This window comes from Sinocyclocheilus anshuiensis, unplaced genomic scaffold (assembly GCF_001515605.1).
Source record: "Sinocyclocheilus anshuiensis isolate Anshui unplaced genomic scaffold, SAMN03320099.WGS_v1.1 scaffold238, whole genome shotgun sequence".
Lineage (NCBI taxonomy): Eukaryota > Metazoa > Chordata > Actinopteri > Cypriniformes > Cyprinidae > Sinocyclocheilus > Sinocyclocheilus anshuiensis.
In genome coordinates, this window is record NW_015547674.1 from 683602 (window position 1) to 695154 (window position 11553).

Genomic DNA, 11553 nt, shown 5'->3' on the forward strand with positions numbered 1-11553 from the left:
CATCCTTGCTGAATAAAAGTTTTAATTTCTTTCAAAAAAAGAAAGAATAAAAATGTACTGACCCCAAACTTTTGATCGGTAGTGTATATTGTTAGAAAATATTTCTATTTTGAATAAATGCTGTTCTTTTTAACTTTTTATTCATCATAGAATCCTGAAAAAAAGTATCACAGTTTCCAAAAAAAATATTTAGCAGTTGATAATTCTAATAATAAATCAGCATATTAGAATGATTTCTGAATTTACTGGTCATAAAAGTGTATTTTGCATTTTTAATCAAAACTGTATCTGTCTCCTAACACAAAACAAACACTGTGCTTTTGTAGCGAACACTGCAGGTTATTGTGACAGCACTGCATTACTGCAGAACCTTTCGATTATTCCATATCGCCGTTTTTATTTTTTGTTGGTCAGCCCACATCTAGACACAAAGATATAAGATTATGTACATGCCGTAAACTGTAGCAGATTCTGTAATTATCATATCACATGCCCATATATAAAGGCAACACACTGTGATGCACACTGTCATAGATACATAAATACAAATAAATGAATAAATATACAGTGCTTATAAATTGATTTCACAACCATTACATCTGAAACAGAAAGTGTGAAGTAAGAAGGGGAAGGAAGGCTTTTATTATGACGTTTCTTCCTCTTCATTGATTCCCAGTGTGCACAGACTTCCACTAATGTTAAGACTGTGCCTTAAGAACTAGTTTGACCAACTAGTAGTTAACCAAGCGGGTAATCAGTCTTACTTTTCAGATTTAAATCAGACTAGTCTATATTTGTATGTAGCTGACTGCAAGTTTATAACAAGTCTTAAAGAAAACAAGCAGCTTATGCAACCGGCCATTGCTTACAGCATTTACTTCTTTTTTCTTTTCCACATTTTTAACAATTTAGAAACCAAAAAGTTGCTATCTTAAGTAGAAATCTGTTTATTTCTTTTTTCAAGTTCACCTTTTTTTCTAATTGATTCATTTTTAAATTTATTTCTAATAAATCCTAGTAAATTTAATTGCAGAAATTGTTATGCATGCTTTCCAAGATATGGGATCTGCATCAGCCATCAAAAAAATCCTATACTCGTGAATTAGTCTCATGTTCAAGCAATTGTTTTATTATGTCGTGGTTATGACAGTATAAGTAAGCCCTGCTAACATTAGCTTAGTGTAAATTAAATGGAAACATCACAGGCTAACGTTAACAAGCTGCAACATTTGAACATTAGTAACATTAATCAATATCAATATCAGCTGCCCAAAACGTGCCTGCTCGTCTGCTACAGTACCTACAGCCTAAAACTCATTTGGCTAGAGCTCATTTCTGAAGCTCGTCCAGAGAAGCTCTCAGAATGACATTCTAAGATGCTGATTCTGGTGAATTTGGTGGAGAAGCCTTCTGCCTATATTGGATCTGTGCAGTGGGTCTTAAAGGGACAGCAACCTAATTTACCTGCTGCTGTCTGTCATTATTAGTGTTAATCACTCACTGTACTTAACTGAATATCTTTTGGATCTTTAATCAGAATCAGTTCATGTTTGATTGGTATAGTGAAGACTATGCAGTGTTTTACTTGTACACTTTATTCAATTTCTGTAATATTTCTTACTATGTTAAATAAGCCTACTGCAGCCTACTGTGGCCAGGGTTCGTACACATTTTTACCAATAAATTTCCATGACTTTTGAGACGACATTCATGACCTAATGTTCCATTATTTCACAAGAATACATGTAAAATAAGCAGAAAAATCTACGTTCAAATTTATCATATGTTAACTAAAATGAATGACTATTAATGCTACTTCTTTACTTTCTGTTTGTTTTAATAAACTGTAAATTAAAAAAAAGATTAATCCTTCAAATTAAAGTTACAAAGTGATTTAGTCAAGAGCAGTGAGTGATCTTCACTTTGTCTTTTGTTGTTTAATTAACATTAATGACAGGCTTTATTAGGCTGCTGTCCCTTTAAGACCGACTGCACGGATCTGATACACACAACAGTTTTCTTTCTCAACAACTGCTTACATTCACTTAAGACAAAACCGACTGTGTTTATGAAGATACTAGCCAGGACGGGCATTTTGACATCATTTAATGTGTATTTGGCCACTTGAGCGCAATAAGCCGAGAAAAATAATGTTCGAGGCGGCTTTGTATGCATGCACTTTGGATGTGACTGTGAGCGCGCAGAAAACCGTCTGGAGCGTGCGACTATCGAATGGTTTAAAAAGACTTAAAAAAAAAAAAGATGTGCAAATGATAGTTTTGTGATGATGCAACACTGGCCCGATTAGGCACGTGACTGTTAACTGTCCCGAAACATGAGCGAAAGTCTCGCATCGCAGCGTCTCGGCCCGCCACAATATCAACACTGACCGCCACAAATAGTTTTTCCAAAAGGCTTTGACTTCGTTGAATAAACATGAGCTCTGCACATTTCAAAATCAAACCGCAGCACGGGTGAATTTATATAAATGTATCTTTTTTGAAAGGAACCGATTGTCTTCAGAAAAGTTTTGATGTCATTTTCATTTAAGCTTTCCTATAATGCCTGATAAAGTAGCGTTCATGAGCGCAACGCTGCTTTGTTTACAGCCGTTACCGGGGAAACCGCTCTATTTCTGCTGCTCCTAAAGCGCCTCCTGCTGGCAGAGAATGAATTTGCGCTTTCAATAAGCCCGTCTTCTGTCTTATATTTACATTATATATTTCCCCAAGGGAAGTGCCGGCACACATAGAGTGCAAGTCTGTGGGAAACACTGTACATGCTAATATTAAATACATGTTTGTGGGAATTTCCCGCATTATAGTAAAACTAGGCGAAATATGCACGCTCCCACACCAAAATTCAGGACCTGATTAAAAAAAAAAAAATCCTATCGTACAGAGATTTGTGAAATAAATTTTTCCAAAACCTTCTGGGTTTATTGATTTTTCCAAAACTTTTCCAGGCCTGGAAATTGCCGTTTTAAAATGGACTTTTCCAGGTTTTTCGTGACCGCATGAACCCAGTGTGGCGGAATCAAATGTTTATTTGTATATTTATTTGTTCTGTTGTGTTTGTAATTTGCTTCTTTTTCTTATTTTAAGTAACAAAAAAAATAAATAAAGAAATAGCTATATCGAGACATATATTTTGATCGCAAAAAACTAAATTTCTCATACCGTGAAATAAGGTTTTGGTCATACCGCCCACCCCTACTTGAGCTTATAGAAAATTACAGAACATTAACAGAAAAAAACAGTGCATTGTGGAGCACAGTGCATTGTTTTCTACATTTCAACGACCCATTATTCCTTACTCGACACCAATTAAACAGAGAAAGACGAAGGCACCGCTGGCTCTGACCTGCTCCTGGCCGTCTCTCAGTATGGAGAGCTCCTGCTCCACTTCTCCCACATGACTGTTTGCTTTGGCCACCTCGGCTCTCTCCAGGTCACGCTCGGCGAGGAGCTGCTCGATGTGCTGCTGCTTCTCCTTCAGCGCCTCCTGGAGTGCCGTAGTGCCAGAGACCTTCCTCGCATACCTTGCAGACGTCTCTGTCAGCTTCAGAGAGAAACTCGTTCAGGACCTTTCAGGCTCAATATTCTCTCAGATATGACCTTCGCTCTAAAGCTGGACTCACTGATGTTACTGAAAGGTCACCTTGAAATTGTTACCAAGTAGCCACATGCTATTCCGAATGCATCCATTTATGCATTCTTTTGATTAGAAAGCAAGTTATTGAGTAATTCATTTGGATTTTGTGCACACACAAAACAGAAATTTAACTAGAACTGATAGTTGCAACTTGCAAGGTTTGATGTGCATCTGATAATCAGTCTAGGAATAGTTAGTATGCTTTTCAGAAAATTACAAATGCACGGATGCCTAGTAAATGTGCTGATTATAACTAGAGTGTTTTATAACGAGCCTGATTTGGGTAGAAAGCAGGCATTTGCCTAAAGTAGACATTCATGAGCTGGGTTTCCTGAAATGCTGCATACTAAAACAGCGCAGCTGATCAGTGAATTTGTTTATGGGACACTGGTCTATCCGTTTGAGACCTGGCTGGTCAACTGGCTCAACCAATCGCTCGAGTTTGCCAAAAAACAGCTGATGGGAAAACCCAGTCTGGGAAACGATTTTGCAATTGCATTTTGGTGCTGCTAACATCACAGAAATTACATATTTTGGCCCTGTTAAGCATGCTAGAGCTATGTAACCGAAGATAAGTGCACTCACCAGTCCAGTTCGGCTGGGCTTGCAACTAGCAGACGAGGCCACGGAGCTCATGGAGCTGATGGAGGAGGCGCTGGGGCTGCGCTTCAGTTCTGATGCCGTGGTTGCAGTTTTCCGCACAGTGCTCTTTGCCTTGGCCGGGGTGGTGGAGGGAAAACCTATCCGGGTCACCTTGTGCACTGGTGCAAACAGCCCATACTTGTGCTGACACTGGAAATACCTGATGACACAGACACACAAATCCGTGCATGAAAACTCTGGGCATTCTGATAATGCACGTCTCCTACGCAGAGGGCGAATGAAAGGACAGGCCACAGTACCTGGTTCCAGCCACAGCACCATCGTTCTTTCCCAAGGGCTCGTCCAGCTCAACTCCACACCACTCACCCTTGGCAAACTCCGTCTCGCCCAAGAAACGCACCGCACCAGCTTTCGAGCCAGCAACCTGTGAAGGAAACAAGAACTTAACATGCATTCTGAGTAGGGATGCACCGGTTGACCGGCCGGTAGGGATGGGCGATATGGGCTTATAAATGTATCACGATAATTTCTGATATTTATTGCGATAAAGATATCAATGACGATAATTTAGGGAATTCTGTTTTTTTAGAGAAAAGTATTATCTTTCCTATTTTTACCCAAAATAGGGTGTTGTGAGCAATACACACGTAATTTAATGACTGTATTAATTAATACTGGAAGCCGGAGGGCGCCCTTGCACAGAAACTCCACATATGCATAGTAGAAGTAATGCTCCAGGAAATCCCTAATATGGACAGAGGTATCCAGTGATCACTGTAGCTGAATAAAACGCAGATTTTAACTGAAGAAACCTGAAGACAATAAACATGCGATTGCACAAAATATATAGTATCGGTGTTCTTCAAGCAATCTTGGGTATTTGTATAAGGATAAAGTATATTTTTATAATACAATGCTAATCGACATAGCCTTTACCACTGTATATAATGCTATAAAATAGTATGATTTCTGCCTTATTCTGTGATACAAAACCACGTCTGATCACAAAAATAAGTTTCAAACACTCGACTATGTTATGAAGTTAATATGGAGAAAAAGCATGTCAATAATATCTTTGTTGGACAACAGGTTTGTAAATGACTCATACACGTAAAACTGTATCGCACACGTGCTACTGTAGTACATTTACTCAAGGCTCAGACCGATTTTTGTCGCACTGTACAGCCCTATCCAAACCTGAGCCTTTAGCTCCTGCTCTTCATCTGCAGCTGGAAAACAGCACCGGATCCAGAACAAATGACCTGAAGCTGCTCCGAGCGATTGTCGATTACGTACGTTACAACAGCAGATCACAGATAACAAGTCAGTTGTCTTAATGTGGTTATCATGGCATATGGCTGAACGTGTTGCTCGTGTAATAATGAAAATAATATTGCCGCAAACAACGTACTTTTGTAATATGAAGTATTTACCAGTTCAAAAAGAAAATATAGGGCAAAAAACGTTCATCAGTTGGTTATTATCTGGATTAGGGATGGGCGATATGGACTTAAAACTATATTTTCTGGTACTTATTGCAATGACGATATAAATTACGATAATTCGTATGCATCCACTGAGAGAGAAAAAAATAGGGTGTTGTGAGCACACACGTAATGTAATGTCGGTTTCATTCATACTGGAAGCTAGAGGGCGCCCTCGCGCAGAAGCTCCACATATGCATCACAGAAGTAATAACTGATGAAGTTCCGTGAAATCCCTAATATGGAGAAAAAGACATATGGAGTAAAAAGAAGATAGAAATGCTTAAGCTGATCAAACGTAAAGACAATAAACACACACTTGTGACAATATATGGGTTTATCTGTGTTTTTCAAGCCATCTTGGGTATTTTTATAAGAATAAAGTATATTAATAATGCAATGCTAATCGACATAGGATTTCTGCCTCATTCTCTGATACGAAACCACGTCTGATCACAAAAATAAGTTATTTCAAACACTCGACTATGTTATGAAGAATTTAGAAAAAAGAAGTCAATAAATAAAAATATCTTTGTTGGACAACAGGTTTGTAAATGACTCATACACGTAAAACTGTATCGCACACGTGCTACTGTAGTACATTTACTCAAGGCTCAGACCGATTTTTGTCGCACTGTACAGCCCTATCCAAACCTGCTCCAGATTGTAGAAGGAGCTGCTCAATTTCTGACCATTATCGCCCGCTCCCGTGATTTTTGTGTCCAGTCCCGCAAACATATATGGCATATAATTTTGGCACATCATGGGGCCGCTATCAATACGCAAAGTATTTAAATCTCTTTTGAATGAGCGCTCGCTGTTCACTTTCACGATCATGAGCTCATCAACAAATATCTGATCTTCCTTTACACAGAGCGTGTGTGATCACGAAATCAAATGTGAAAGTGAACAGCGAGCACTCATTCAAAAGAGATTTAAATACTTCGCATATTGATAGCACAGCTATTAACAGCTCGCGTTGGATGCAGTGAAGTCAAGTCCGCATTTTTTCCATGGAATTGGGCTGCTTTTAAACTGTTGCCGTGGCTTGAGTTCCCCCCGTGGGTTAAATGTTTGAAATGTTGCTTAGATTACATTTGACTGAAATGCTTGTATTGAAACATTTTGCATCTTATCTATGATAAAACTGCGCTCGATGTTAAGTTTTCTGATGGAGGGCCACTGGTAGGAAGCTTTTTAGCTGTGTTTTTGATCAATATGCATAACAGTGACTGTAAAATATGTATTTTAGGTATGGAAATGACCTGTTTGGCCTGTTAAATAGTAAATAAACATCTTGTTTATCTATACTTCCGAAGCTTGTTGCTGTATTTATAATGCCTACATAAAAATATGAGAAGCAAGTAAACAGCTTTTTTTTTTTATTGTTTTTATTTTAAAATTAGGCTATATCATAGGGCTGCACAACATGGCCAAATAAATATATTGTGCTTTTTATGTCATATATTGCTATTTGAACTGACACATCTCATTTCATATGAAACGGTCTCATATTTTTACTGCTGAGACACAAAGAACAACAGACTCTGCTGCTACGTGAAATAGTTGCTTCACACTCGAGTTCACTTTTCACAAGAACCAACTAACACGACAAGTTACAATGCAAATATTTATCTTAAATTCTTCAGTTTCAAACATTCAAACCCTCAAGCTTTTAACATGTCAGATCTTTAAACTTTTACACCACCGGTCTTCAGTGTCACATCTAATATGTGTCCCTGCAGCACAAAAGCAGTCTTAAGTCGCTGGGGTATATTTGTAGCAATAGCCAACAATACATTGTATGGGTCAAAATTATAGATTTTTCTTTTATGCCAAAAATCATTAGGATATTAAGTAAAGATCATGTTCCATGAAGATATTTTGTAAATGTCCTACTGTAAATATATCAAAACTTAATTTTTGATTAGTAATATGCATTGCTAAGAACTTCATTTGAACAACTTTAAAGATGATTTTCTCAATATTTAGATTTTTTTGCACCCTCAGATTCCAGATTTTCAAATAGTTGTATCTCGACCAAATATTGTCCTACCCTAACAAACCATACATCAATGGAAAGATTATTTACGCAGCTTATTTATTAAAAAAAAAAAAGACCCTTATGACTGGTTTTGTGGTCCAGGGTCACATATGCAGATTTGGTATCAATATTGAAAACAATTGCATGCATGGAAAACATGATACTTTTTTTTTTTTTTCAGGTTTCTTTGATGACAAGAACATTAAAAAGAACGACATATAACTATTTTCTAGAATTATACATTTATTTACTGTCACTTTAAATCAATTTAATGGTTCCTTGCCAAATAAAGGTATTAATTTATTTCATTTTTTTAACTTTTATTTAAAACAAATTTTAATACAAGGCAGTGTATCATGGTTTCCACAGAAACGGCATATTAGAATGATTTCTGAAGATCATGTGACACTGAAGACTGGAGTAATGAATTACAGTTTAACAGATATTCACATAGAAAACAGTTATTTGAAATTGTAATAATGTTTCATATTATTACTGTTTTTACTGTATTTATTGATCAAATTAAGACACACCTTTCAAAAACATAAAAAATCTCAATGATTCCAAATGTTTGACAGGTAGCGGATCTAACATGTCAGAAGCTCAAGGGTTTGTTATAACTGTTGTCATGATTATTCATGATATGATACAACATCTAGATTTATAAATGCCTTAATAATGCATTATAAATACTGTACAGGCTTCACAGAAATGGCCCATTCATCCTAACATGCATAATGAGTATAAAAGAGCTTGTGAAATGCGCTCACCAGCACTCGATCGTTGATCTTCAGCTCCCGATCTCCCTTCTTGACCGAGCCGCAGTCTGACAGGTTGGACACGGACTCACTCTTTGACCGCGCCAGGTCTGAGGCTGCAGTAGTGGTTTTAGCAGGTGAAGTGGGTTTCTTGGTTGAAGCAGACGCTGGTGTAGCAGAAGGGGTGGGTGACGCAGCACGGGACGGAGGAGAAGTCGTCGTGTCGTCCGCCTCGCCTTCTGTGCGTGAAAGCTTGGAGGGCCGTGTGAAAATACCCTGTAGCGCGTCGCACTGAAAGTAGCGCACACCTGACACCGAGCCATCGTTTTTCCCAATCGGCTCGTCAAGCACAATTCCAGCCCACTGGCCCGGAGCAAACTGGGTCTCTCCTAAAAACTTAATGACGCCCGGCTTGTTGCCATTCACCCAGACACGATCGCCGAGCTTGAACTGCTCTCCTGCATCTTGAGCTTCGGCTGAGGATTTGTCCGCTTGAGTTGGTTTAGCAGCACCTGATGCAAAGGAAGAGAAGAAAACGGCTTTGTTCGGAATCCAAAACTGCACTTAATACTCCTACAGCATGCAGTGTGTGCACAGAACACCTGAAAGATCAACCACGATAACTATTCAAAATGTTTAGCATTGCATAACGCTTAACGTTTCACTCTTTTCTGTGAGCATTACACAGAATACAGTTCAATAGTATTCTATTCCTAACATAACCAGCTATGACTGAGCTACTTTGGAAGCAATATTATTATATACACTACCAGTCAAAAGTTTTTGAACACTAAGATTTTTTTTGTTTTTAAAGAAGTCTCTTCTGCTCACCAAGCCTGCATTTATTTGATCCGAAATACAGCAAAAGCAGTAATAATGTGAAATATTTTTACTATTTAAAACAGCAGTTTTTATTATGTTGAAAACAGCGGAGTTTAATTTTTTCAGGTTTCTTTAATGAACAGAGAGTTCAGAAGAACAGCATTTATCTGAAATAGAAATCTTTTGTAACATTATAAATGTCTTTATCATCACTTTTGATCAATTTAAAGCATCCTTGCTAAATAAAAGTATTAATTTCTATCATTTTTTTCCCCCCCCCCCCCAAAAAAAATATATATTATACTGACTCCAAGTTTTTGAATGTTATAGTGTATAATGTTACAAAAGCTTTTTATTTCAGATAAATGCTGATCTTTGGATCTTTCTATTCATCAAAGAAACCTGAAAAAAATTCTCAACTGTTTTAAATAATAATAATAATAATCAGAAATGTTTCTAATAATCAGCATATTATACTGATTTCTGAAGATCATGTGACACTGAAGACTGGAGTAATGATGCTGAAAATACAGCTGCGCATCACAGAAATAAATTACAGTTTAACAGAGATTCACATAGAAAACAGTTATTTTAAATAGTAAAAATATTTCACAATATTACTGCTTTTGCTGTATTTCTGATCAAATAAATGTAGGCTTGGTGAACAGAAGAGGCTTCTTTAAAAACAAATCTTACAGTTCAAAAACGTTTGACTGGTAGTGTGTGTATATGTATATGTGGTAAAATGTGATCTCACCGACAGAAGGAGAGGTCTTCGTGACCCCAGCAGCGGCTGGCCTGCTGATTCTGCTGGGTGCTCGGAGTCCAGTGGGTTTTGCTGTGCTCATTGTTGCTCTGAAACGGTCCGTCTATATTTGCATGTTTCCTCTCCAACAAACATTGACTGTTGAGGCTGGAGCAACAGTGTAGGGAAAAAAATAAAATAAAAACAAAGTGAAGGAGAAAAGGGGGCAGCGATGTCTGTGGAGAGAAAGAAAAGAGAGATATATCCGCATGTTTAAACAGAGCAGGGGCGTGTCTTGCTTTCTGCCATTTCAGTAATTTCATGCAACACATTGTTTCACCGGTCTGTTAATGCGGCTGAAAGTGTAAAGCCTATTTCACACTGCACACATAAGCAACAAAGGTTATGCACAACAGACTTCTGTATTCTGTTCAACGGGTCTCGTCGCTTCCGGTTCAAGCGTTTTGCATATGCTTCGTTAAATATGAAGCAGTTTTACTCAAGATGCCTTCAAAGAAGATACCAAAGATTATCATCATAACCAATGTCCATCACATATGCGGACTGATATCTAAAGGTTTTTTATTTTTATTCTTGAATAAAACGTCAACAACAAAAACAGCTATATACCCTATATGCAACAGCTGAAATAAAGCAAGTGGCTCAGTGATTCATAGGGATGGGAATCAATTCCAAAAAGAATCGATTCTGAAACACTGAATCAAGAATCGATTCCAAAGGAAATCGACTCCTCTTTAACAGCCTTTTCCAGTATTTCACTTTTTCTGTCGAACGATTTGTTTTAAAAAAAACAAATCGCAGCCCTTCTTTCACACTGTTGTACAATGATGCCCTTGCTTATGCATTTCTAGCAACTCATGCTTGTCATGAAGGTTTGAAAACCATATGTGTGATCACTTGGGATGTAACGATTCACAACTCACGATTCGATTCACGATTTTTTTGAACATAATGAGATTTAAGACAAATTATAAATTAAATGTGTCCTTTTATTATTGCTTGGACAAAATACTGTACGTTTCTTTGTGAAATTTAAATATAACACTATAATATTATACTAATATAGCACTTGTAAATTATTGCTCTTTTGTTGGTTTTGATTGCTTCTCATTTGTAAGTCGCTTTGGATAAGTGTCTGCTAAATGACTAAATGTAAATATAATGTAAATGTAAATAACAAAACTAAATTGACATTTTAAAACAAGCCCCAAATCAAATAAATAAGTAGCACAAATAAAATAAATCTCTTCATATAAACAAACTAAGGCTTTGTCTGTGCTTTCCATTTAAAATTAGAGGCAACCACTGCATTTTAATCATGATCCAAACAAAGATGCTGCACACATGCAACATGAACAGTTTTTAATCTAAATTAGATTGTATAATTTCGAAATTTGAAGCAAAAACAGAATGGTTTGACTT

The 11553-nt window shown here is 37.2% G+C and overlaps 1 protein-coding gene across 2 annotated transcripts in view; it reads right to left on the minus strand.

Annotated features, from left to right (window-relative positions):
* clip1a (CAP-GLY domain containing linker protein 1a) overlaps positions 1 to 11553 on the minus strand; it is a 41498-nt gene that overhangs the window by 26795 nt on the left and 3150 nt on the right. For both annotated transcript variants that reach the window (XM_016505389.1, XM_016505388.1), the window contains exons 2-6: positions 10123 to 10346; positions 8556 to 9055; positions 4557 to 4681; positions 4240 to 4456; positions 3364 to 3561 (exon numbers count right to left, since the gene is read on the minus strand). In XM_016505389.1, coding sequence (XP_016360875.1) covers positions 3364 to 3561; positions 4240 to 4456; positions 4557 to 4681; positions 8556 to 9055; positions 10123 to 10213 — 1131 coding nt within the window. In that variant the 5' untranslated portion in view covers positions 10214 to 10346. The remainder of the gene's footprint in view (positions 1 to 3363; positions 3562 to 4239; positions 4457 to 4556; positions 4682 to 8555; positions 9056 to 10122; positions 10347 to 11553) is intronic.